This window comes from Syngnathus floridae, chromosome 8, assembly GCF_059516105.1.
Source record: "Syngnathus floridae isolate MCC-2025c chromosome 8, RoL_Sflo_1.0, whole genome shotgun sequence".
NCBI lineage: Eukaryota > Metazoa > Chordata > Actinopteri > Syngnathiformes > Syngnathidae > Syngnathus > Syngnathus floridae.
In genome coordinates, this window is record NC_142420.1 from 2,192,475 (window position 1) to 2,218,546 (window position 26,072).

General features: G+C 45.6%; 4 protein-coding genes and 1 long non-coding RNA gene across 10 annotated transcripts in view; 1 reads left to right on the forward strand and 4 right to left on the reverse strand.

The window, feature by feature from the left end:
- rnf17 (ring finger protein 17) overlaps positions 1-2,866 on the reverse strand; it is a 45,789-nt gene extending 42,923 nt beyond the window's left edge. Inside the window, exon 1 of the mRNA XM_088383658.1 lies at positions 1,775-2,866. The gene's annotated coding sequence lies outside the window, so the exon portion shown is untranslated. The remainder of the gene's footprint in view (positions 1-1,774) is intronic.
- On the forward strand, positions 1,657-10,461 carry LOC148393901 (radixin). 2 transcript variants are annotated; one of them, XM_088383672.1, is made up of 14 exons: positions 1,657-1,963; positions 4,409-4,485; positions 6,231-6,314; positions 7,334-7,429; positions 7,518-7,640; positions 7,873-8,024; positions 8,098-8,181; positions 8,262-8,408; positions 8,657-8,753; positions 8,825-8,988; positions 9,066-9,357; positions 9,418-9,546; positions 9,704-9,919; positions 10,004-10,461. In XM_088383672.1, exons 2-14 carry the CDS (start codon positions 4,468-4,470, stop codon positions 10,166-10,168), a joined length of 1,767 nt encoding a protein of 588 aa, XP_088239798.1. In that variant the 5' UTR covers positions 1,657-1,963; positions 4,409-4,467; the 3' UTR covers positions 10,169-10,461. The 2 variants fall into 2 exon arrangements, with proteins under 2 accessions (XP_088239798.1, XP_088239799.1); XM_088383673.1 differs by having other exon boundaries at positions 1,659-1,963; positions 9,418-9,510.
- Positions 4,017-11,295, reverse strand: LOC148393902 (uncharacterized). 5 transcript variants are annotated; one of them, XR_015860026.1, is made up of 8 exons: positions 11,046-11,295; positions 7,514-7,667; positions 7,323-7,411; positions 7,157-7,249; positions 5,194-5,256; positions 4,730-4,794; positions 4,326-4,457; positions 4,017-4,247 (listed from the first exon to the last, which is right to left on the reverse strand). It is a non-coding gene; the product is annotated as an uncharacterized LOC148393902 (long non-coding RNA). The 5 variants fall into 5 exon arrangements; XR_015860027.1 differs by having other exon boundaries at positions 5,162-5,256; XR_015860024.1 differs by lacking the exon at positions 4,730-4,794.
- Positions 11,296-11,423: 128 nt separating this feature from the next.
- Positions 11,424-17,944, reverse strand: LOC148393903 (putative ribonuclease ZC3H12C). Its single transcript, XM_088382067.1, has 6 exons — positions 17,276-17,944; positions 16,897-17,191; positions 14,770-15,441; positions 14,334-14,708; positions 14,152-14,258; positions 11,424-14,047 (listed from the first exon to the last, which is right to left on the reverse strand). The coding sequence occupies exons 3-6, from the start codon at positions 15,360-15,362 to the stop codon at positions 12,798-12,800; spliced, it is 2,325 nt and encodes a 774-aa protein (XP_088238193.1). The 5' UTR covers positions 15,363-15,441; positions 16,897-17,191; positions 17,276-17,944; the 3' UTR covers positions 11,424-12,797.
- Positions 17,945-18,099: 155 nt separating this feature from the next.
- Positions 18,100-26,008, reverse strand: LOC148393904 (uncharacterized). The gene is made up of 24 exons (XM_088383490.1): positions 25,811-26,008; positions 25,654-25,727; positions 25,468-25,538; positions 24,854-25,067; positions 24,614-24,782; positions 24,347-24,518; positions 24,202-24,273; positions 23,982-24,108; positions 23,766-23,905; positions 23,473-23,619; positions 23,036-23,197; positions 22,744-22,959; positions 22,436-22,621; positions 21,523-21,666; positions 21,166-21,418; positions 20,907-21,093; positions 20,551-20,701; positions 20,324-20,383; positions 19,827-19,950; positions 19,537-19,685; positions 19,304-19,441; positions 19,042-19,242; positions 18,840-18,973; positions 18,100-18,767 (listed from the first exon to the last, which is right to left on the reverse strand). The coding sequence occupies exons 3-24, from the start codon at positions 25,517-25,519 to the stop codon at positions 18,477-18,479; spliced, it is 3,489 nt and encodes a 1,162-aa protein (XP_088239616.1). The 5' UTR covers positions 25,520-25,538; positions 25,654-25,727; positions 25,811-26,008; the 3' UTR covers positions 18,100-18,476.
- Between the last annotated feature and the right edge of the window lie 64 nt (positions 26,009-26,072).

Below are 26,072 nucleotides of genomic sequence, written 5' to 3' on the forward strand. Positions count from 1 at the left end.
GTCAGGGTTATCAGATCTTTGTGTGCAGCAGTAGGAAAAAAAACAGCATCCCTGGCGACTGGCTGAATTCTTTAGCATCTATTTAATTATCTGTTTTATCAAATCTAGCATAATTATTAAAAATGCATTGTAAAAAAAAAAATCAAGGGGCATTTCAACGCCCGGCTAAGAAGCTGCCTCCTAAGTCTTTGTGCGGAGTCGCCGTCAATCATAATTCCAGCTCGTAGCTCTGCTGGTTTGTTATGTAAGGTCCACAAGAATGTCTGCGGACAAGACCCGGCAGCGTCTCCTAATTACGGCGCTCGGCACAGCAGCGGGGCCGTATTTGCGATTTAAATACGGCCTTTGACACCGAAGGGAAAACGAAGCAGATGGCAAATTGTGTTTGACTGACAGGCCTCCTTAAACACTTGCACTGTCTGCCCTGTGCTGTCCTCTGTGGGTTTTGATGACCTAGGACAGAAGGTCTCATGTTTTCTATCATTTCTGTTCAGTCTCTCCTCTTTCTTGCACACAATCCACAACATAATAGGCAACGTTTGGCGCTAGTACCGATACCTGGTGTCGATACTCGTCCAAATGTTTCACGTAAAGGTGTTATATTACGTCATCGGCGTTTTGATTTTGATTGTTATATTCTTTTCGAGTGGATACAAATGGTTGCAACACAGGCCACACCTGTCTGTCTGTCAGTCAGTCAGACTATGAAGGAATGTGACCTCGGCCAAGGTAAACACTCAGCGTTAGCTACATATTGAACGTACACTTGAAAGACAAGTCGTGAATGGCAAAAAAAATGATCAATTGTGTTCTTATTTCACAAGACAGAGTACAAACTTGTATAATGGTCACACATTTGCCATGTAATAATCACTGAGGACAATGCATTAGGTACACCTGACTACAGTATTTAACAAGCCACGATTGGGGTTTAAAGTCAAGTATGGGTTTTAAACTTTGGAAGTAGGATCGGCTATTGTCTCTCGTGCGTCGTGACGTCATCCATCATGACAGGTCAAACAAAGCAACCGTCGCCACAGTAAAGTCATGACGTATTCAAAATTAGTCCATAGCCAATTTCTGAGGATAAATGAAGCGGATGGTGGTCTTTTACTGACACCGTGTGGACAAAATTGGAAACGTGGCGGAGGACTCGATGAGTCTGGGTTGCCTTGGCGACGACGACGTGTCGAGAAGACAAAACGACCGCACGGTAGCAGTGTTTCACAATGTAAAGATGAAGCTGAATGCCACAGCCTACCTCCAAATGCAAAAGGTTGTATTTCGGCTGCAAATGTAAACTTTAAATACTGTCACATCAATTTTGTATTTAGCCAGAAAAATATTATATTTTCCAAGACAATGTATGGTCAGCTTTTTGCCCACAAAAAGTCTACTTAAGGCTATAAAAGCTATATTGTACCTTATAAGGTTACATGTTATTGAACTTAAAAAGGTTAATAGACAACTTTAAACCTTAAAGAAAAACTTATAACTCATTGTAGCGTCTCTGAAATATTTAAATACCCCAATCTACCAACTTTTTCCTGATCATAGTTGAACTTTCTTATGCAATATTAGGAAATAATATACAAGTTGAGCTTGTTGCAGAAGGGAGGGGGGAGTGCAAGGCGAGCAGAGACAAGCGAGGCGAGAAGCGAGTGAGGCTGAGGGGGAGCCTGCTCACAGCTCACCACCACCACCACGCCTCGCTATCAACTTAGTCAGCCATATTGCTACGTACGTACATACGTGACTTTGTGACGAGTCTTACCCCGTGTCAGTGAGCTCCGTGTCCGGTCATCGCCGTCGAGCCAGCGGGCTATTTTTATCCTTGTGTGGATATATAAAGCGACAGCGCCCGGTTCAGGAGGGAGGAGGAGGCGCAGAGTGGACCGCTGGTAGCGGGGTGACAACACTCCATCGTAGGCATCCTTTACCTTGACGCGGCGCGGCCGTGCTGGTGAGTTCCAACCGGGGCTGATTGCTTTTGTCGACTTTGGATATTCGCCGCTTCTTCGGCGTTTTCCGGCACCGACTTGAATGTCATTTTGGAGGTGTGTGGAAAGCGGTAAGGTGTCACAGTCGCCGCCGAGGAGAGGTGCGTCATATAGCGGCCAGGCTAATTAGTTTACTCCTGTACACTGGGGACATCTCCGAGGAACCTTTAAGGACTTGAAGTCGCACTGTGGCGCTGACTCACGCTTTGAGATCCAATTTTAACATGTGGCTCATTCAATGTTCGTTGAAGTGGGCTTTGAGCAACTTTTTAGTCTACCTGGATGGCCACTGACAGCTAAGAGTCCTGGTCCGGTGGTGGTGCCGTGGTATCAATCCCTTACAGGCATCACAGTGCGGTCGAGCTGGGAGTTTATCCCCTTATCATCTTGGGACAATTCGTTTTCCGGCGCTGACTTTGCGCACATTTTGGAGACGAGTGACAAGGTGTCACTCTTGTCGCCGAGGTGAGGTGCGTCATTATCGGTGAAGCTAATTGGTTACCCCCGCACTCAGGAGGCACTTCCGGGGCACGTTTAATGACTTGCAGCCGTGTTCAGAAGATGGTTAATGTCCGAGATATTATTAGAAGGCTTCTTTGGGATGGACACAAGTCATTTAAGCTGCTTTTGGGTCTGGGGACCTACCTGGCTATCAACTGGATTAGCCGGCTACATCTGTTGACGTTAATTCGAGTGCCATTGACATGTTTGAAGCACATTAAGGTAGCCCGAAAACATTTGTTCCAGTGAGTCATCTTCACTTCCCTTTTTTCAAAGCCGCTCTGAATCACAAGCCATCATCCGCTATTTTGGCCCGTTTAGCACGTCACCAGCTGTCATTTAAACGCGGCAGTTAACTAGGCGGCACCGCCGTTAACCAGCCAAGATTTCTGTAGCCTCAAATCCAAGCGCTGAGTTTAAAGCACACTGATTGGCCAATTGAGCGCGTAAGGACATTGTGATTGGCTACGCCGCTTGTCTGTTACGACCCTTCGGCGTCAAAGCGAAGCAGTGAGTTTTTTGATTGGCTGCTTTGGTTTTTGCCGGTCACGCCTCTTGTTCAGTCGCTTGGCAGTCCTTGTAATATGGAATTAGCAAATTTTAAAGTAAAATTGCATAATTATCAATTTTGATATTTCTAAATTTGTGTAATAATCCTTATAAAATTATCACATTTTCCTGTCAGAGGTTAACTTTATTCAGGTACAGTTTGGACTGTTCTCTAAATTATAAACAGAATATAAAGAGTAAACGGCAAGTTTTATTCCTGTAAAAATTTCGCATTTTCAGCTGCATATCTGCTTAGCTACACAAGTCCCATTGTAAAGTTTTTTTTTTTTAAACATGAAGTCAAACACTTACCAAAAACAAGAGTTCCAATACCAATAAAAAGTAAAGTGCTCTCTTCAAAAATATATTCATAAGCCAGTTGAGTCACACACACCAGTTATTTTCTTCATCTGATGAATTATATGTGTTGTATATTAACAAAAAATACTAGAACACTAGGCCAAAGTTGAGGCAGGAAGTCTCAGCGGAAATGAAAATTTTAGTGTGGAGAATCGACTCAACTGTGAGGTGCCTCATACACCGTTGCCACCACACAAGCAATTCTATAGCAAATATATATAGACTATTCTTGAAATATAATTTTTTTTGTGTACAAATAAACTACCGCATAATATATTTATTAGAAAGAGAAAAATTTAAAAATTATTTTGGATGATTATGTAAATCATAGCCTGACCTTTTTTCCCTGTAATGTTATATATAATATATATATATATATATATATATATATATATATATATATATATATATATCGTGTTCCACCGTAGGTGTGTTGCCATAAAGCCCCGGACATTAAAATGATTAAATTTATGTGGAACAAAGCCGATTGGCAACGTCGTTCCTGCCAAATGTGATTGCAAAGCAAGTCGGTGCTACAAAATTACACAAGGTTATGTCTAGTGGACCGACTGGACTGATTTTTGTAAAAAGTGATGAAAATCCACGTTTTAAATGGATAATAGAAACACTTTTTAATTACGACTCAAATTATTCAAAGTACAATAAAACACAAGGTGATATTTCAATACTGTCGGCGGTAACACTGTACAGAGACGGCCGGCCGGCTCTGTGGTTTCCTTTTCTAGGCCACATTTACCTTCAGGACTTGTCCTAAAAGGAAGGTGTCAAATTGAAGTCACTCTCCTTTCTTCCTAAAGCCTGGATGGGATTATAAAACTGACAAGATCCATTTGAATATGTAAATCCCTCTTGCAATAAAAATGTAGGAAAGTTTGAGAAGAAAGTGTGACCTACTTTAGCTGTACGACTCTTTGGTCAAGTTCCAAACTTTTTTTTTGTTCCATTATTGATGCCGTCGTGCGTTTTGTCGTTGGCAGGAAGACGAAGGACGACTTCTTTCTCTTTTTTTCAGAAGCAGAAGACAGCCTGAGAGAGGATGAAGATGCCCAAGCCGGTGAGTTTCTCCACCGCGTATTGCACAAACGAGGGTTCCGGCAAATCACGACAAGTTAAAATAGTCCAAAAACATTGTTCTTTATTTATGTAATCATTAATTATTCACAGGAGTATGACGATATGCTAGAAATGATTTTTTTTTTTTTTACCACAAAGAGCGAGAAAGGCTGTTAGAATGCCGTGAAGGGAAAGCGAGTGAGAGCTTGAGAGAGAGAGAGGCACTTTTTTTTTTTTAAGTTCACCTGCCATATCCAATGGCGCCCTGAGGGAGAACTGCCAGTCTGGTTACATTATCCCCTGGTGACCCCTTCGCAAACACACAGGACCTTTTCACCGCCTGCTCTGTGCGCTTTGGCGTCTTGCAGCGCTTGTTCAAAACACGTCTCCGTCCTTAGCTTTGTTAGCTGCGTGTCAGGCCATTAATAGAACAGGAAAATTAATGACCATCACTTTTTGTATGTTTTCCATGTTTTATTGACATTTTTTTAATTTAAATATCATTTTTTCTTTTAGCCAAGTTTTTGCAGTTAAGTCCTTTATGTGTGTTCACTTACTCGAATTTAATGACCATCATCTCGTCCCCCTCTTATCTTAATCTCATGTTTCATTTATTATAAAGCCTGCGAGCGTCCCACAATGCAACGCTTCACACACACAACACACAACACACGCACCAAGAGCAACTTGATCGTTTCCTCTTGCTTACGTGATGCGGCCGACAGAGCTGATGTAACGCAGCGGCATTTGCTTGCAAGGTGTGTTGCTACATCTCATGAAAGAAAGAAAAAAAAAGTGTTAAAAACTACAAAAGGAAACCCAAATGTGGCAATAATACTATAATAGTACTTTTCAGTGAATAAAAAGCAAAAAAAGGTCATTTTTAAAAGATGTATTTTACATTAGAAAAAACATGAGGGGGAAAAAAAATCATTTTATACACACTTGATATAAAATTACAAGAAATAAAGATTCAAATTTTCACTTAAAAAACTACCCTGAAGTCGAATGCATAACGATGTGGGCGTGCATGTGAGGATGAGGTGAATAAGTTTGCCGCTGCTGCCCTTGCAAGCCTGCTAACCAGCTTAGCTTTTAATTATGGCTGTCTGAGTCTGGACACGGACACACACAAACAATGTCGCTAGGCGGTCCTGCTGCACTTAACACAAAACGCACGCTTTGGCCGACATTGTTACGAGGCCAGAAGGCACAAGAGAAAGCACAAAATGCGGACTTGTCTTCAATTTTCCTCAGTGGCCTCGTGTGTTTGTGTTTCCACAATCTGGAGGTGGTCAACCCCGAAAGGCAATCTGGTTAATCCGGCCTGACCGCCTGCCTGGCAGCGTCTGTCCGCTGACATCTTGCACTGTGATCCAGATTAGCCGCCACGGGGCATTTGAAGAAGTGAAGCACTGGAGATACTCAAAATGGCTTGGCGCTTAGCTCACTGACCCGTTGAATGCCACCCGTTTAGGCAGCAAACTAGCCGGGCCCGTTTTCATATTACAAATTTATAGAGGTGTTGGCGCAAGAGAAAGGAGGGGGCCTGAATTCATTCAATAATTCCTCCCCGAGTAGCCGACAACGCTTCACGTACGCTTTGTTTGCATATCGTGGAAACCTTATCAACAAGCTGCAGCCTTGCACACAAAATAACCTCAAAGGCAGCACATGGCCCCGTTCTCCTGCTCCCACACTTAACGCACACACTTGACTTTTGATGACGTCATCTTTGTCCTGCAGACGAACGTCCGTGTTACCACCATGGATGCTGAGTTGGAGTTTGCCATCCAGCCCAACACAACAGGCAAGCAGCTCTTTGACCAGGTGAGCACACACACAGTGAAATGTGTCAATACAAGTTCATCGACATCATTTGACTTGCATGTGGACAACATGCAAATTCCACCAGGAAGCCCAGAATTAATATTTAATACGTAAAATTCTGGCCCCTTTCTCATATTACATACAGTACATAATAAATAAAAAAAAAAATCCTTCGTTCTGAGTCATCTTTTGTTGTTCCATCAAAGCAAAAGCGACACTGGCAATGTGTGCCAGTAGGTGCTTGGGTCGCTTTTGGTTCTATTACGAGACTGACAAAGATCTCTTTGTGCCTGTATATTTGTGTGTGTGTGTGTGTGCACTCACACACGAGTTAAAGGGCGGCTTTCAGCATTGTTCCGGGTCCTGAAAGGTTTCAGTGATGTAGAGGAAGGAAAACAAATGAAAGGGGAGGCTTTCGTTTTTTTTTTTTATGGGTTCTGCTTTTCACAAGCCACGTCATACAGCCGTGCCTGTGACAATACATGTCATCTTAAATCAGTCATTAGCTGACCTGTTGGATAATCAAATTCTGCAGGATAAAAATACACCACGCGACGTGATTCTGAGGTGCCGAGCTATACGACAACGTTGGTGGAAAATGTCCTTCAATCTCCATTTTGTAATCTCTCGGCCCCTGTAGAATTAGGGCATCAGATTCTCAGCTTCAGACTGACTCGTAATTGATCATCTATGCAGGTACTCTGGTTCCCGGTGCAGCCAAGGAAGGCGATTTGGAGGTGCCCTGAGCTAAATTTCTTCCCAAATAGCAAAAGTTGTAGAGAAACGTAACCCCATCAGCAAGCGAAAACAATCCAACTTGGTGACAGATTAATTTGACTAACCTGGAAGAAGCTCACTCCAATCACTTTGGAAGTGTCCTTGACTGATGAGTTGGAAAATCTCTGATCCATAATTACTAATACATCTTGGTGCCCCTGTGAATTCAAGATTCTCAAATCTCATACTAAATTTAAGATTGGGGAAACGAAAAATAAAACAAACACCCACTTGTTGTCCAGGTGGTGAAGACTGTTGGCCTGAGGGAGGTTTGGTTCTTCGGCCTTCAGTACATCGACAGCAAAGGCTACGTCACATGGCTGAAGCTCAACAAAAAGGTGAGCGACATGGAAAATTCCCTTGAAGGCAACGCTAACCTGAATGCATCGCTGTCATTTGGGATTTTTTTTTTCTTTTCCTACCCAGGTTACGCAGCAGGACGTGAAAAAGGAGAACCCTCTGCAATTCAAGTTTAGGGCAAAGTTCTTTCCAGAGGACGTCTCGGAAGAGCTCATCCAAGAGATCACACAGAGGCTCTTCTTCCTTCAGGTACCTCCTTGTACCGGTCTAAACGTGCTGTCGGCAGTTGGAATATCAGAATATCATGCTAAAGAAACTAGCGTAATATTGAAATGCTTCCTGTGCTTATTCTTTCAAATTTACACGTCAAGCAAAGGTCTGCTGTCATCTAGTGGTCAACAGCCGAATTACACCCAAATCAAACAGGAGGCAGAACATACTGTAAAAAATCCGTGTTGTATTTTCATTTTGCTCCACACAGGTGAAGGAAGCCGTCTTAAACGACGAGAACTACTGCCCCCCCGAGACCGCCGTGCTCTTGGCCTCCTACGCCGTCCAGGCCAAGTACGGCGACCACAACAAGGACGTGCACAAGTCTGGCTACCTGGCGGCCGACCGCCTGCTGCCACAAAGGTACAAACGCGCAATGAGAGCCGCCCTTTTGTCATCGCGGTGACGTCTCGTCTCGTCCCGTTCTGGCTGGCAGAGTTCTGGAGCAACACAAGCTGACAAAGGAGCAGTGGGAGGACAGAATACAAACCTGGCACGAGGAACACCGGAGCATGCTCAGGTGGCGGCTACCTACCGTTCAATATTTCATCAATAAATACATCGGAGGTGTCCGAACTTAAATACGATATGTGTACGCAGGGAGGACGCCATGATGGAGTACCTGAAGATCGCTCAGGACCTGGAGATGTACGGCGTCAACTACTTTGAGATCAAGAACAAGAAGGGCACCGAGCTGTGGCTTGGCGTCGACGCCCTCGGGCTCAACATCTACGAGCACGAAGACAAGTAAGATGAAATGAGTGCAAATCAGAGAACTACTGATTTGCGGATCTTATGACATCAAAGGCAGTCGGGTTTGAATTTTTAAAATGCACAAAATGGCTCATTTTGACCTTCACTGCTGCTTTTTAATACCTTCTGACAAGTATGGCATTTATGTGGCTACATTGCCCCCTTGTGGTGACAATGGAAGGTGACAATTGACTGGGCATTTTTTTCTCGAGTCTAATCATAATTTGCAATATTTTCATCAGGTTGTCGCCCAAGATAGGCTTCCCGTGGAGCGAGATCCGAAACATCTCCTTCAATGACAAGAAGTTTGTCATCAAGCCCATTGACAAGAAAGCACCGGTAAATTACTTTTCAAATGTTCTGAACATTATTTTTTTTGGTGGGGAAACCTCGAACTTTGTTCACTGCAGGACTTTGTGTTCTACGCGCCTCGCCTGCGCATCAACAAGCGCATCCTGGCGCTGTGCATGGGCAACCACGAGCTCTACATGCGGCGCAGGAAGCCCGACACCATTGAGGTGCAGCAGATGAAGGCTCAGGCCCGGGAGGAAAAACATCACAAGCAGATGGAGAGGTACAGCAATGTTGCGCCAGCCTTCCCGTCTACTCGCTTCTTGATGTCGTGCCCTCGATCGATCCCCCTCGGTCCAGAGCGCAGCTGGAGAATGAGAAGAAGAAGCGCGAGCATGCCGAGAAGGAGAAGCAGCGCATGGAGCGCGAGAAGGACGAGCTGATGGAGCGCCTGCGCAACATCGAGGAGCAGACGCAGCGGGCGCAGAAAGAACTGGAGGAGCAGACCCGCAAAGCCCTGGAGCTGGAACAGGAGAGGAAGCGGGCTAAGGAAGAAGCCCAGCGTCTGGACCAGGAGCGGAGGGCCGCCGAGGAAGCCAAAGCCGCCCTCGCGCAGCAGGCGGCCGACCAGATGACGACCCAGGAGCAACTGGTACTCTCCCCCCTCGCCATTCGTACTTTACTGGTGACGATAACGTGCTGTGATTGACAGGCTGCCGAATTAGCCGAGTTCACCGCCAAAATCTCGCTCTTGGAAGAAGCCAAGCGGAAAAAGGAGGAAGACGCCACTGAATGGCAGCACAAAGTACAACTTGACAACACTAACGTCTTTACTTCAAAGGTCCCATGTAAAAAATAGTTGTTTTATCGGGTTTGTAAAGGTCATTTAGGCCATTGTTTTGCATCAAAACAGTGAGGGAGTGGATTTTGATGGCATGGGACCTTCAACGTTTAAAAATGTTTAAAAAAAAAAAACAGCCACGTTTCCTCTCGCTCAGGCCATGGCGGCGCAGGATGATTTGGAGAGGACGCGAGAGGAACTGCGAATGGCCATGACATCGCCCACTACGGCGCCGCACGAGCATGACGAGCACGACGAGAGCAACGAAGAGGCCAGCGCCGAGCTCTTAAGCTACGGAATCAGCAGCCAGCGCAGCGAAGAGCACAGAGTTACCGAGGCGCACAAGAACCAGCGTGTCAAGAAGCAGCTGCAGGTCAGGCCGCCGCGTAGAGCCACAAAATAAGGGGAGGGGGGTATTTCGAAAAACTTCAATGCAACTGTTCTATTTCTTGGTCAGGCGCTGAGCTCTGAGCTAGCGGAGGCTCGTGACGACACCAAGAACACAACCAACGACGTCCTTCATGCCGAGAATGTGCGAGCAGGCCGCGACAAGTACAAGACGCTGCGGCAGATCCGACAGGGCAACACCAAGCAGCGTGTCGACGAGTTCGAGTCCATGTGAGGGCGCCGCACAACAAAACCTCAAACAGGGACTCGCTTGCACCTCGCCAAAAATCCGCCAATCCCCCGACCCCCTAAAAAAAACGTCTTTTTACCGGCCAACAAAAAATGGCCGACCTGCGCGGATGACTCTAGCTTTAAATGTCGCTCGCTCACTTTGATTTCCAACATTTTCTTTCTGGCTAGGATTCTTTTAAACCATTCTGTGTCCTGTGTAGGTTCCTCATGCATTTTTCTTTGATTCCTGTTCATGTGGCTCATCAGCTGACCCAGTAAACACGCAAACCAAACAAACTCAAGCGTCTTGAGCCTTTTTGTGACCCTGCAGCAGTATTTGTTTTTTTTGCAGACCTTAGTCTCCCATTGGATAAAAGAGCCCCATAAAAGTCATTTAAAAGATGTCCTTGTATTATTTATAAACATTGGTATGTTATTAGGTTATATTCCAAGTATTATTTATAAACATTGGCATGTTATTAGGTTATATTCCAACGTGTTACTATCAAGCTAAAATAGCAAGGTTAGGTATGTTTGAATTATGATAGTAAATAGACAGGAAAGAGAAATGGGCGATACGTTAGCCTTTTCTTTCATCTTGATTAGTTTTGAGGGTATAGTAGTAACTGGACGAAATGTGGAGAACAGAAAATACTTTTTTGAATTGCTTCAACATGATAGACAAAAAAAGTCTGTTTGCAGCGGTACAAAATGACTACTTTTTTTCCTACTTGTCATAGTTTTACATCTGCACTTTCACCAGTCACTTTAATTTGGGGTTCTGCCTTTAAAAGTCATGAAAGCCATGAAAGGTAAATTGGATTTCCAATGAAGCCCGCAAGTACACACACTAAAAGAAAACAGTGGTAATCAAAACATACCCCAATCGAGCGTTGGCCAGCATTGATGAGTCTCTCCAGGTGTGTCGACGCTGGTATTGGGCTTGCCTCTGTGGCTGATGCCGCTCCAATCTTCCACAACCCCAAACGTTTGCCCTCCTCACATCCACAATTTCCAAACGAACGCCGCCGCGAACAATTCTGAGCGAAAACACCGGTAGTTTCAAGGCATTGACTCGTTCAAAATGTATTTGACTTCCTGTCAGCCAAAGTTCACTACGGGGTCATATACTTTTTCCCAGTACAATGCACGTGAGTCCCTCTAGTGGCATGGAGAAAAATGACATCAACGCAAAAATAATGCAAAAGAACAAAAATGGCTCATAAATGTTTATTTTTGAAATTCTTTTGTTTCAAACCACACTACACCATCTTGTCTTTCAACCTTGGTCCCCATTTCTTAATATTTTAGTTTGATGTTTCAAACATTTTACAATTATATTTGATGTTGCAGAACATCTTTTATTGCGTATATAAGTCACCAAGCTGACAAATTTTCAAGCTGAACATCGTAGAAAAATGAGTTATTCGGAATATTGACTGGGAAAAAGAAAATTGTGCTGACAAGGTTTGTCAGAAATACACAAAGACGTCTTATATATTCTCATATAAATACAGTTACCGTTAGTAGGATACAATTTGTATCAACAAAGAGGTAGGAACATGCGCCAACCAGGCACCAGTTTTCTCCACGTTTACTGAGGCAAATCTTTTATAATAATTATTAATAATTTCACTTGAGACAGCTAGAAGTGCTTCAACAAGAAAGAAGGCCGATTTTAAATACTGACAAGCTAATGAAAAGACTAAATTTGAGGTAAATCTGACCTGGCAATGTACTACCACAAAATACCAAAAGAATTCCTTCGGAACTAGCAACTTCACCCCAGAATAAAAAAAACTTTGCTTCTGAACTAGGAATTATGAACTCTAAACTTTTATTGGACCATGTTTGTAATTAGAACCATTCATTTAAGGGAAGTACCAAAAACTAAAGAATTCCAGGAAGTTTAACCGTTGAGAAAAGTTAATAAATCTCTTTTAAGGACATTCAGAAAAAACACAGCATGATTTATAAATAAATCCAAAGTTTTAGCTGAAAAATATAGACAAATTCTAAAAAATTGTGTGAGCCAATCAGATGTGGGAGTTTTGAGGAATCTTTTTTTTCTTACTTTTCACTTCCCTTTTTTGAGGGAAAGTCTACACTGATGAAAAATAACCTGACAGTCACACACAAATAGTCCGAGGTAGGCTGTGTTATATCTCTCGTAAAATACCCTGATATGATTGCCTGAAAAAAAAAGCAAGACCGCAACAACCAAAAGTGCCCAAATCATAATACCAATAATATAAATAACTTAAAATATAAGAAATAAATAACTTAGGAATGCACTGTTACCCTTAAAAGCCTCGACTCCCAAACCATATCATCCAAAATGTAAATAGCAGAAATTCCCATCTTAAGTGCTAGTATAGCATATTTATGTATTCATATGTACTACTGGAAATAGCACTCGTTTTCACAGTCCTGGAACTGGAAACTTCCCCAAGACTGTAAACTACGGCCCAGAGCTCAGAAACCTTGCCATGGACCAAGGAACTTTACCGAGGAAGTCCACATTTTACCCCTTGACTAGAAACTGCTTTGCTCTAAAAGCAGGGACTTTTGAAAAACGTCTTCTTTGATCGAGCATAGACAACACTAAACCTTAGGAGGGGTCAAAAAAAGGTTCAAGAACTACCCTGAGTTTTCTCCAACAATATGGCAGCAGCCAGCTCCTGCGCATCAATCACACTGGGGTTCCGGCTCATCACCACCCTTACCAAATCCGTGGGGAAAATACCACAGAGGTTCAGGAACACCCTCTCCCGCCGGTCTTGGTATTGAGGCACAGAAGAAGACTCTGACTGCACCAGAGGCTCAAGAAAGGACGTCTGTGGTGCCAGTCCACGCTGTGACAAATGTGCATTTGTCAACGGAGAGGACCAAATGTTCTCTGAAGCTGCATTCTGGATCGGGAAGAGATCGTAACGTGGTCTCGGGGGCTGCTGGTAGCGCCGGTCCCAGTTCATTTGATGTTGCTCAGAATGATTCCGATTGACGGGAAACTGTGACCCTTGGTGATAGCTTCTGGAATCCTGGAGTCGCTCCTCTTGCCAAAGGGAACTCGGCAGAATGGAGCACTGAGAGAAGGTGGACGTTTGGAAGGGATGAAGCGGACCAGCGTGACATTCTCCTGGGTATCTTCTCAGAAGTGGCAGATGAGTCGGCGGCATGTGAGTGGAGCGCGACTGGAAAGGACTTTCTTCCGCCTCAAAATCCACTTGTTTGATTCCTGGTGAAGTGTTCTGGCTCAGACCGGGTGGAGTTCGGTTCAGGGGTCTGTTGTACTGATTTTGGCAGGGGTGATGGTGGAGATGGTGGCACATCGGCCTGTCATCCAAAATCAGGTCTGGGAAGAACGTCTTGGAGCCGCCTTCAGTGCCGCAGTCGGATCGTTGATGCCTGGCTTGAAAATCTTCCAGATAGAAGTGCGCGGGAGTCTCCGGAGTAGGAAGACTCGGGATGGGTGAGGTCTTGTAGCCCAGCACCGGAGACTCGGATCGGTAATAACTTGCACTCATTCCTTTGGATCTTGGATAATCCCATCCATCTTGATTTCCTGAGAAAGGCAATCTCCCCGGTACGGAATGCCCAAGGACATTTATACGGCTTCCCCTGCGTTCCTCTACTTTGGATTGCACTCTGAGATGGTCCTCCAGGAGCTCTGTGAGGGACCTTGATCCTTTCTTTGGAGTTCCCCGGCCGGACTCGGATGATGTCTGGTTCTGGGCTGTGAAGGTGTCTTCCTTCTGGCCTTTGGATGAGGCAGAGGACATTTTGGCGCTGGCCCGGAGCTCGTCAGCTACCGAACGCTGCGGCTGACTGCCTCGTTCTGGGTGGTAGAACTTGCACTTGTGACCGTACGTACACTTCTTACCTAAGAAAGAACAGAGGCATGAAAAGACTACCAAGTGTGAATTTAAAGCAATAAATGAAATCAACATCTGACTTTGCCTGCCTAAGATGAAAATAATCTTTTACCGTAAGGACACGGCTGCTTTCTGTGTTCTGGAATGACAGCTCGCTTCCTCAGGAAGTTCTCCAAGCTCGGTCCGTGGCGTCCGAGCGGGTCGTCTGGTGGCATGAATCTAATGAAAGTAGATGCGAGATTAAAAGAACCGAGAAGTGGCAGTGCACAAAAAAAAAAAAAAAAAAGCATTTACTTGTCGTTGACAAAGGAGTACATCAGAAGACGCTCATCGATGAACTTCTTCCATTCTGGCTTCTCGTTGGCCAGGTCACGGTAGTTGTCGTTGGAGACGATGATGCCGTCGGACTCGTAGGCCAACTTGACGATGAAGCGGTCGTCGTAGCAGACCACCCGCCGTCCCTGCACACGACGGGATGGCGTGAAAACCAGGATCTTGTCTTTCTCCAGTTGCCGCAGGACCTCCTGGTCTGTGATGAGAGCATCTGGACGGGATTGCTCCTTCCTCCAGGCGGGGACAAAAACCGTGATGTCACTGTGTCCTCGCTCTAAGAACCAATCAACCGCCAGCTGGATTCCTTGACAGGAGAACACCTCCTTGTTGCCGTGACTGAAGGAGGACATGGAGGTCAATGATTTCAAAAGGACCTCGTGATTAAAGCGAACCTCACCTCATGGCCACGTTACTCCCATCCACCACAACAGGCCGAAAGTTGTCTTTGTCCTCCAGGAGTTTGTTGGAACGCAGCAGCCTGCAAGAATCCACCGAGGAGGAAGACGAGTACTCGGAGGACGACAAAAGAGACTGAGATCCACCTCTCGGCGGCCCCACCGGATCCATCTTGGTTCCCAGTTTGACCAGTTCCCCTAGGATGTCATTGATAAGTGCAGCCGGGCCCAGTTTCTTCAGCACCAGCAACACCAGTTCTTCTGAGTAGCCCAGCTTTAGAGCAAAGTCCACTTTGGTGCGACAGTCGTGCGGGTTCTCCGCCTGGGTTTCCGCCTGGGTGCAAGCGTTGTGGTGCCGCTCATCTTCGCTATCGCCGCTCTCTTCAGAGAAGAAACTACTGAAGCTAGCACTGCTGCTATCCAAGCTATTGGTGCTGTCGCTAAGGCCGGAGTCTGCAGAAGCCGACACGGCTGCGGACGAAACCGTCCCGCCGTCTTTCGGGCCGCCGGGGCCGTCCACATGGAGGTAGTCCAGATCCAGCCCCGGGCTGAGGATGTGGCCTGTCCCATCCTCCACATGGTCCCTCAGGCCCATGAAGCCACCTCACACATCCAGACCCGGGGCGTTGGTGAGCCGACTTGATTAAGCGGGACCTTTTAGTCTAAAGTCTTACCTTCAAAAAAAAAAAAGAAAAAAATTAACTTTTGAAAAACTCATTCTTTTAAAATACCACTTTGAAACTTTGTTTGTATCTACTTAAGTTGTTTTAGAGTGTAAAGTAACATTTATGACTCAATGTGTGTGTGTGAGTGTGTGTGTGTGTGTGTGGGGGGGGGGGGTTAAGTATGTCTGGCTTGCACCTTTTGAGCAAAGCAGCTGCCAGACAATCTGTCCTTCTGCGACACAAAGTATTGTTCTGGACCATCCCCACAGACGGAGATTTTTTTTTTTTAAACCTCCCCCACTGTTTGTGTCACACACACACACACACGGTTGTCAGCTATACAGCTGCAAGATGGAAATAAATAGGACGCAAGTTCCATCTCCATCTGAGGACACTGTTGATATGCGAAATGGTTTTTTTTTTAGCTTTGGAGCGCTTTCAATGTATGCAAAATAACTCATCTGCTGAGCAATATGTCGTCTCTGTCTCTGCACCTCATGCCTCCACAGTGAGCAGATGCCTCCTCAACCACTGACCTCCCTTGGGGGCGTTTGCCCCCCCTCCCTCCCTTTTTGCACCCCTATCCTCCCCCGAGGCCTGGAAAAGTCTCCACACGGCGCTCGGGTGCCTGCTGGGCGGCTGCCAGGGACCGGCTGGAGGGGAGGTGGGGGGTGCTGTGGGTCCAGTCGGATGTGTGTGAAGGAGGGGGGGGGGTGGATGATGGTACAAAGGCCATGCAGAGTGGGAGGGGGGGGCAACAGATGCCTACTGAGGACACACTTTGAAAGCATGCCGCAACTGGTGGTGCCCCCCCCCTCTTGCCTCAATGCATAGATAGAGGTCACCAGTGTGTGTGTGTGCACCCCCAGCGCACTCACTTTCACCTCTGGTTGCCGAAATCTTCTCGCAACGTGCCCAGAGCTGTTCCTAATATTTTGACAAGTCAAAATTCAGATGAGAAACCATGTTGTCTGTTTTCTAAAACTGACAGCGTATTTTTTGTCGAGTTGATACGTTTTTTGTAGACAGCTCATTCATAAACCGACTTTAAAAATGTTCAATGGATGTCAGTGAAAGGTTTTATTTTATTCATAGATGTGAAATTTAATATATATGCCATAGATGTGAAATCTTTTTTTGATTTTTAATGACATGTACACGTTGCGATGTTAGAATCTTGTAGAAACATTCATTTATTTCATCCCAAACGTGTGCAAATACTTTTAACAATGCCAAACCCTGCCAAATTTCTAGCAACCATTTTATTTGATGATTTTTTTTAAATGTATTTATCATTTTTAACAATTATTGTTCTCCTTTCTTGATTTGCTTAATTTCGTTTAGTAGCATAATACACAGACAATACGACAAATATTTTTCTCTGTGTGCTCTGAACGTACATGACACACAAAAGACTTTTGCCATACTTGTGAGCGTTTACAAAAAAAAGAACAAGAGCCTCACCTTACAGAAGGGCCTCCGAAAACCTTGTTCTCCTCTTTTGCGGAAGTGCAATTTCCCACAAGCGTGTCTTGTAGCCAGCAGAGGTACACGTACACTTAAGAAAACGTCCACTGGAGCCAGAGTAGGAACGTCCTTCTTTAGCGGCAGACCACCTTGTAGTGAGATGTGTCCCCTCTCCTCTGTGGACCATCTCCACTAACATCACCCCCCCCTCTCTATTTTTTGTCTCCTCCCCCATTTAATACACTCTCAAAAGGGGGGGGGGGCATGCACAAAGAGGGTTTTTGGTGGGCAGCTGGATACGCACACACACACACACACATATATATATATATTATATATATAATGTGTGTATATAAAGAATTTCAAAAACTTTTACCATACTGAAGTGCGCAGCCAGGTCAAGGAGACTTCTTTTGCCTCATAAGTTAACCTGCACACAGAAAGAATTCAAACATGCATAAACACAATTTTTTAGGCACACACCTGCAACCCCCCCCCGCCTCCATCTTGGAGCGACCCTTTAATTGGGGTTCAGCTGACAGGTTCTCTCCTCAGGGAGTGTGCGGCGGGCGGGCGGGCGGGCGCATGCGTGCGGACCATCTGCTTGCTGAACAGGTGTCCCGCTCGCCGGAACCTTCTGCGACGACCCCCAAAATGCACTGCTTTTAGAAAATATTTTATCATTGGATCACACACATTATCAGAACCCCCCCCCCCAATGCAAATTCTAACTGAGGGACCTCATATGTTTGTGTGCGTGTGTGTGTTCTGCCGCCATCCTTAAATGACCCTGAAGGGCAGCGCAGGCCGAAGGCCAGCCTTTTGTGCCTTCAGAAGTCCTCGGTGACCCCTCCCAACCCCCCAACACACACTAATTAAGTCCTGATAGATGTTCCCCACTGAGCCTGATGGTGCATGCGAGCAAATATGTACACATGTGTAAACGTGCGTGCGCGCGCACATGTGTGCACGGAGTGAGTGTCAGGTCACAAAGGTCAACAGGAACAAAAGCAAGGAGCAGATCCCAGCTGCCGAGCTAAACATACAGAGCTAACCCCCACACACAGACACACACACTCCTTCCCTTTTAATGGGAGTGTGCCACCGTCACGCACGCACACACCGCCCGGGTGAGTAGGGGTAAAGGTCACATGGACACACACACACATACAGCATGTATGGACACACAAATCCTTCTAATCCGTTTTTTTGACTCGGCTTTCTATTTTTAAATGACCATGTAGAGTAAAGAATTCACTTGAAAAACTAGAAAATGTACAATTTCTGCAGAAACTGTAATGATGAGTGAGAAATCAAGTCAATGAAATGAAAGAATGAAGAGGCGACACACTGGTTTGCATGTCCGCCTCACAGTTCACAAATGATACTGCTCCGGCTTTCTTTCTGTAGCGTTTCTTCTCCCCGTGCTTGTGTAGGTTTCCTCCGGGTATTTTGGTGGGACTGCTTGTTTAATCAAACGTTATGGTGTCAACAAAGGATTTGAAATAAAAGGGACAAGTACACTTCAAACATATCACAAAGTAAACTTTGTCTCCCCCTTGTGGGGAAAAGAGAAACTACGGCGCTAACTCCCCCGACCATTTTCCTGTGTAGCCTTTATCTCCCTCCTGTAGGCAAAATTGCGGTGGACACGTAGCGGGCCTGACGGGCATGAGGTAGCGAACGTTCTTCCAGAAGCGCGAGTGGCGCGTGGCGGTGCCGTGTGACTTGGGCGACCACTTGAGGGGGGCGTTCTTGGCAAGCAGATAGCGCAGGGTCGGGGGAAGGTGGGCGTAATCCCCCGCTTGGCCCACCTGAATGAGGATGACGGCCATGTTGGGTTGGGTGAGAACGTGGTGTAGAGCCACCTGACAAGACAAATGGGACTGAATTTGAAGTGAAAGATTTCTCTGAAGACATTGCTCGGGTCAAAGTCGCACCTGCCAATCAAAGCCTGCCGTGCTGAGGCGAGGGGAGGAATCAATCTGCTGATCGGATGATTCCGAATGTGGGGCGAGAACCAATATCAGCCTGCGACTCTCCTCGATGCTCTTCTGAACCTGCGTAATGTGGGCTGATACAATGCGGGTATGGTTTTAAGTTAGGGTTTGTAATCGGTCATGACGGTTTGCCATTAGTGACCTTCTCCTGGTAAGTTGTCTCTGTGCTGCACAAAGAGGTGATATCGGCAAGCGTTTTCCAGGACGGACACCAGCTGCTCGACAAAAGCCAACATGTGCTTGTTGGCGTCCTCTGGTGGCTTCTCGGGGTACTGCACTCCATTCTGCCGTCGTTGAACCTGCGGCGTTTCCAACACTACATACGCGTCGTACCTTTTGGAATCTACAAAAAAAAGGTGTGCACATAGGTCTGGCATTTTTTTTTTTTTTTTTGATAACTTTACCTTTATTGCAGACAGCCATGGGCAAGTAAGGTCTTAAGAGCAGCGTGATGTCCACAGTGAAGACTTTGACCAGGATGACAGCAGACACACACAATAACATAACACACACTCCAGCGAGCCACACTGGAGTGAGTGTCTCTGAAGCACACCAACAACACAATTGGACTTTTAAGTGAGGGCTGAGCTTTCAAATACTAATCTGAATCTAATGAAGTGGTGATGCCTTCACTGACCTCGAGAGCTCGGTGTGAAGAACCGCTCCGTCGTCAAGAAGCCGTCGGTGCCGATGCATTTGAAATTTGTTTGGAAATCTCTGGATGATACTTTGGCGATGGTAAGGATCGCCGTGGCAACCGTGCTCTGGGAAGGCGAGAAGGTGTGGCTAAGGGAAACACAGCGAGTCGGTTCCCCGGTGGCTCGGTTAGGGACATTTTGAAAATGCAGCCCTCAAAGCCATTTTCACTTAGCAACATGAAGTCATGAGAAGTCCCACAAAAAAAGTTTTGCTTTAAAAAGAACGTACACGTTCATGCTCTGAGTGTAGCCATCGCGCTCGCTGTTCTTCTCGCCGACTTGCCATCGAGCCGAGCATTTAGGATTTATGTTGGTTCCGCAGAACACAGAACAGTTGAGCCGCAGTTCTACGCCTGGACCGCCACAACCAATAAAAACACAGTTAAAACATTCCATGTTTATTGTAACAATTGAAGTATATACGTTGTACAAGTTTCCATGAAATGCCCAGACCACGTTTGAAATTGTTTGGTGCCATGAAGTAAAAGCAGCTCGACGGGAAACAGGAAGACGTTTAAGATGATAGCATGATACAAATTATGGTGCAGCGTAACATGACAAAACATAAGTAGAAGTCGTCATAACAAATACGGTTTGATGAATTTACAACATCCTCTGTAAGATAGATACACACAAAAAAGTAGCAGGAATGTAAATATCGTCTCTTTGAGTTTCTTTTGCGTTTTTCTTTGAATATTTGATGAATTTACTTTTTTTATTTTTTACCTTCATGGGTGCTGATGTTCTTTGTGGGCGCCAAGATGAGCAAATTGGAGGAGAACGAATCTGTGAGTCAAAAAAAAAATATTTTCAGAGCTCATGTAAACCCAAAACATTGAGCTGGATTTTTTTGTGAGCATCATTTTACAGAGAGAGAAGCAATTCTTTGGTTTGATATTACTTGCGCCGTTGTGGGTGTGAACACAGCCACCCCCAAAGTCGGTTCCACTCACTTTTGATCGTGACCTCCCTAGAACCCGACGTGGTGTACTGGTGGCCCTCATGAGTCCACGTGCACACACACGTGTACACGCCTTGGTCTTCGGCCGTTGGGTTGTGTAGCCACATGGCAGCTGATCGCCAATCAGCAAGCAGAGTGTCGTTCTGGAGAAAATCACATGATCAAGCAAAATTTCAAATTTCTTCTATTCAGAGACTGCCAAAGTCCATTTTAAAAAAAGGAAATAAAAAATACTGGGGGTAAAAATGGATTATTGAATAAGCAAATTAAAGTGGGGGAATAAATCAAAGTGAATGAAACAATTCATATTTTTTCTTATCTTATTAAGAGCAGATGGTGTGTCCTCACCTTGTACCAGCTTAAGGCTCCACCCAACCTCCTGCAGATCTTAGCCACCGGGTCAGGACACACGACACGTTTGTTCCCTCCGGAACCATCCGGAGCGCCGTAGAAGTGCTCCTTGCCAGCTCGACTCGCTTCTAGGACCGTGATATTCACATAATAGTTGTTGCACGCCTCGCTCGTGATGTTTTGGCTGAAACGAGAAACAACGCCTCAAAGTAACGGAAACCAGAACGAGTCGACGAGACCCGGAATCTTCCCTCACCGAGCCGTGTAGGAACCCGAGTCCTTCACGGTGACGTTCAAGAGGAAGAGCGCGCCGCCGTGGTGATGAATCCTCTCCATTTCACCGGATGGGACCACGACACGCTTTCGGCCTGAAGAATTTCGGAACCACGTGAACTTTTCCAAGGGCACCGTGGAGTCGTCCAGGACGTACGGAACAAAATGGAAGGATTGGCCTTCTATGAGCACATAGTCCTCCACATCATAGTCTTCGCACGAGAGCTCCTGTGTGGCTGAGGGGAACATACAAAGAATCTGCTCAAGCTTCTGGTAGTGGTCATTGACTTCCGTAGAATGAATGCAAGGTCATTTAGAAATATTTGCACAGCATGCTTACCGGAAGGGTGAAGTGCGGTCACCATCAGGATGAGCGGGAAGAAATCCATCTCCAACTGAAAGAGAAGATCCCTCAAAATCTTTTTAGCTGCCAAAGTAGCCAGCCAAGCGCAAATGGTATGGTAGGACATGCGAGAAAGACCATCTGATCACAGCAACAGGATGTCGTACGTCACTTTGGTTGCTTCCGCTCTGATTGATAAGGCTTAAAGACAAACGACGTTCCGTTATCTAAAAATCTCAACAAAAAAAAGACAAAATGAACATTTTAAATGACATCAAATAAGATGATGCCTTAAAATAAAACGCAAAAGGAACATGTCAAGTTCCAAATTTGAATTTTTATTTGAAACGTTTAAAACTAAAAAATGTAATTGTCAAAATGTGCCATAAAAAAAATTGTAGTCAAAGTAAATTGCTGAATGTTGTGTTTTCTAAATGACATAATTGCAACAAATTAAATGAGAAATCAATTAAAACCTCACCCGAAAACAGCATTACAAATTCAAAAATTATATTAAAAAAAAATCTCCCAATTTGAATTTTATTTAAACTTTATTGTATAAATGTGGATACAAAATTCTAATGATACTAAAAATAAACATGTATTTAAAAAAAAAGGAAAATGCAGTAAAATATGTCTCTTACCGCTTAGAAGAATGTTACAGTGTCTTTGCTCTTCTTCGAAAAGACCTTTGATAGCCATCTCCTCGTGCGCACGCGCACACACACAAACACACACACCCCCACCCACACACACACACAGTTTATCGTTAAAGTGGCACCCCACCCCCATCCCTGGTTTTTCCTGTAATGGCCTCTTAAGTGCTACCAGTAAGATGCAATGTAACAAGATGATAAGAAATACTGAATTCAAATGTCTCTTGTGTACATTCCACCCTAACGACACAGTCACTGCGCTAACAAGATGGGATCTTCATGGGGTCTTGATCGTCTGCTGGCTGGCACGTCCGGCATGAGCAACCTGAGCTTTTTCCAGAAGCGTCTATTGCGTTTGCTTTGATTCCACGCGAGTGCTCCCTGCCTCCTCTTGATGTAGGCTAGAGACTGCGGCAAGCGGCCGTAATCCGGCGGACCGTCTGGGAGGAGAACCACGGAATAGGACATACGAGTCACTCATTTGGAAAGACAAAAAAAGGAATATACCGTGTGGGACAGTTCGGAACTGTTAGCATAGTTAGTTAGCCGGTCAATCAATTACCGATTTCCAGCAGGATGACTGGGGGCGTATCGTGCATCAAAGCGTCGTGCAGGCCCAGCTTCTGCTCATAGCTCAACTGTCGCTCCCCAAGGGTGAAGGGCCGCCACTCCTTCTTGTCCTCCTCCTCCCCCTCTTTGTCCATCTCCTTGGCCGACACCACGACGATGATCAGCCGGCGGCATCTCCGCAAAGTGGCCGCCACGGCGTCGAGTTTTGCTGCCGTGGGAAGAACATTTGAAAAGAAACACATTGTCAGCATGATTTATGTCCTCGTTGGTTAGACGGACTATACCTTCTCCTGGGATGTCATCTCGGCCTGCGATGAAGAGGCGGAAGCCGTGTCGTTCCTCCAACCGGCCGGGCAGCGTATGCAGGGCAAAGTCAGACGCCACGCTTGAGCGGGTCTCGGCGGGGACCACGCTCACCAAGGCGTCGTACGGGACCCACTCGGTATCTGCGCACATGGGAGACGCCAGCGTGAGTCAATTAGCACCTTCGCTAACGATGTTGTGTTCCTCTGTTGGTGATTTTGTAGACATGTGGTCTCATTGATGGTCATTTGTTTATAGTATATTTATTTTATTTTAAAAAGTAGATCGTTAAAATAGCGAGCAAGCTACCTGCCATTTATCAGCAAGTCAAATAATTCATTTTGTCAGTTGTCTGTTATTTAGTTTATCTACATCGTAAACAGTGAGTTAGTTTAACTAACATGTCGCTGCGTGTCACCTTGAGGAGTAACAAAATATCCGTGCAGCCTCCTGTATGCCAACGCTACGTCCACCCTGAAAAGGAGCATCAGGATGACCAGAAGTAGAAGAAGAAGCGGGGTGGCCACGCCCACTGCCACGCAAGTGTGGAACCAGCTGTGGTTGGCTGGTGGGAGACAGGAAGTAGTTGTGGTGCAGATGAAATATGTCAACAATGTGATTTTTTTTGACATATTAAATAAATATGCCAAATACGATAGAATAAGATATTTCTTTTTGCCTGGCATTTTTCAAAAATGGTTATTGCATTACCTTCTCTGAGCTGCACTTGGCAATCTTTCACCTTCAGAGGGCTCTGGATCCGACAGCGAATTAAGACATTGAGGAAACGAGGAAGAACTCTGGAAATGGTCAGGATGGACTCGCCAAGCACGCGGCCTCGGTTTGGCGTGCTGCGGGGGAAAGCGGATCACGTGAGATGTTTTACGTATGCGTGCAGATTTTAATAGTGGATAACGACAAGCTCACAAGTGGAACGTCTCATTGAGCTCCGGGTCCTCGTCAGCAAAAGTGCCATTGACGATCCAGAACATTGTCGTCTCCTCATTCTGACTGTAGTCCAGCAAAGCCAAGCACTTCAGCTTCACACGCGCACCTAACGCCACATCAGAGTGTCTTACTCAGATTGTCAAGAATACAAACTCATAAAATTGATAAATTGACAACTAATCGTCTACGATGACCTCACCCATGTCTACGACGAGCACTTGATCCTGTTGTTGGATCACCTCGGGCACGCTAAAAATGGTCCGTGTCAACTCTGCATCCAAAACAAGGTTTGAAGAAGATTCGAACGATTTATTTATTTAAATGATAATAAAATTGGCGCCCACCGTTATTTATGTCCAGCTGGACGCTTCGTGCCGACGTGTACTTCCTGCCACGGAGGCTGACGTCCACCAGGCAAGTGTACGTGCCGGCGTCCTCCTCCGTGGCCTTGCGCAGCCTCAAGCCGCCGTCGTGCACGCTGATAGTTGCGCCCTCTCGCTCCAGCGGGTGGCAGTCCTGCACGATTTTGAACAAGCTAGTTTTACCGAGCTAGGTGACATTTGGTGCATATGGATAAATCTGCACAAATGGAGCCTTTTTGAGCACCATACCCTCAGCCACCGTAAGTTACTCGTGTGGTCGCGTCGTAGGACGTCGTCCAGCTTGCAAGGGAGGCTCTTTGTGACCCCCAGGGTGATGCGCCTCACTTCAGCCACAGGAGGACAAAGCCCATTGGACACCGACACGCAAAAGTCAATCTTGACGGTTCTGCTTTGGACCCTTCACAGCGCACAAACACTCAAGTCAAGACGCATCTCAAGACGTGCACGACACTCGGAGTGTTTCCTTACTTGCTCTCGCAACTGTAAGTGCCATTATGGGACATCTGCACGGGCAGGAAGTACAGAAGGTCGTCTATGACCTCCACGCCAGGGGGCAGAGATGGCATCGTCCCCGCCATCACCTCTTCTCGGGCCCATGTGACGTTTTCACCCGCGATGGGACACTTGAGCAGTAGGAGGTGGCCTGCGCTGACATAGTAGGTTTCTGGCGACCCCTTGTGGCCTGTAAAGGAAGCACACACATACATAGTCTGAATTAAAAAGTAACTATAAATTTCAACACATGTAATGGTCTTGCTAGAGTAATACGTGCGGGTTTAACAAGTAGGACCTCACTTGACCTCAATTAGGTGACACACTGACCTAAAAAAAGGACACTTATGGTAAATATTTGACCTGGTTACCTCCGTCAAATTGCGGCCTTGCCAAAACATCATGTGATTTCTCCCAGCCACTCACATCAAATCAAATTTAAACTCTACTAATATGGTTAAGAGTGTGGGTGGCTGTACTGCTGTCTAACCCAGTGCCTGATTTTCTTAAAAGCAAACAATTCACCAATTGACTTGTATAACAAATAATAAAGCAGAATAATACAAACGGAGGAATATCAGCGTACTCACCGAGCGTCTTGGCCGCAATGAGCAAGATGGCTAGCGCAGGCAGACAAGCCATTAGTGCTTTCCACACAACTCTTGAAGAAACACCACCAGTGAGGGAAGTGAAAAGTGTCGACACAAGTCATAAGACAAAACACACACAAAATCCCAGTCCACACAAAAATCTATAAAGAGATTTCGAGAGCATACCTCGCTTCGCTTCGTAAAACGATGATGATTCTTCTAGCCTTTGCTCCACCTCTGCTCTGGTTTATTATTCAGAGCTACAAAAGAAACTGAATCGATGAGTGTTATAGTAAGTCAACTTACCAGTGAGTCGTTACTGCGACTTCTGCTCGCCTCTTACCTGCACATCCTGTTTTCTCATGATGACACCCTGGGTTTTTCCTTCAACGACCTTCCACCCTCAGAAAAAGAAACACACACACCACAAAAAACAGGCCACCAACCCTCACTTGGTTTTCGTATGTATGCGGCAGAAAAAAAACTTCTTTGAATTGGAACTGCTGTAAAGGTCTTTTGTTTCTCACCTAATGTCTTCACTGAGCATCATCGATTAACGGGAGGATAATGTTTGTGAATACGTTTGAAATGGCATTAAATGATCA

Bases quoted from the DNA above. Each gene is read 5' to 3' on its own strand.
- LOC148393901 (XM_088383672.1), top strand. The intron at 8,409-8,656 runs GTAAGATGAAAT...TATTTTCATCAG, and splicing joins ATCTACGAGCACGAAGACAA to GTTGTCGCCCAAGATAGGCT. The intron at 9,920-10,003 runs GTCAGGCCGCCG...TTTCTTGGTCAG, and splicing joins GTGTCAAGAAGCAGCTGCAG to GCGCTGAGCTCTGAGCTAGC.
- LOC148393904 (XM_088383490.1), bottom strand. From the start codon at position 25,519: ATGGCTTGTCTGCCTGCGCTAGCCATCTTGCTCATTGCGGCCAAGACG. The intron at 25,068-25,467 runs GTGAGTACGCTG...CTTCCTTTACAG, and splicing joins CATTGCGGCCAAGACGCTCG to GCCACAAGGGGTCGCCAGAA. The intron at 22,622-22,743 runs GTAATTGATTGA...TTCTCCTCCCAG, and splicing joins AGTCATCCTGCTGGAAATCG to ACGGTCCGCCGGATTACGGC.
- LOC148393903 (XM_088382067.1), bottom strand. From the start codon at position 15,362: ATGGGCCTGAGGGACCATGTGGAGGATGGGACAGGCCACATCCTCAGC. The intron at 14,259-14,333 runs GTAAATGCTTTT...TACTTTCATTAG, and splicing joins TACTCCTTTGTCAACGACAA to ATTCATGCCACCAGACGACC. The intron at 14,048-14,151 runs GTAAAAGATTAT...GTTCTTTCTTAG, and splicing joins AAAGCAGCCGTGTCCTTACG to GTAAGAAGTGTACGTACGGT.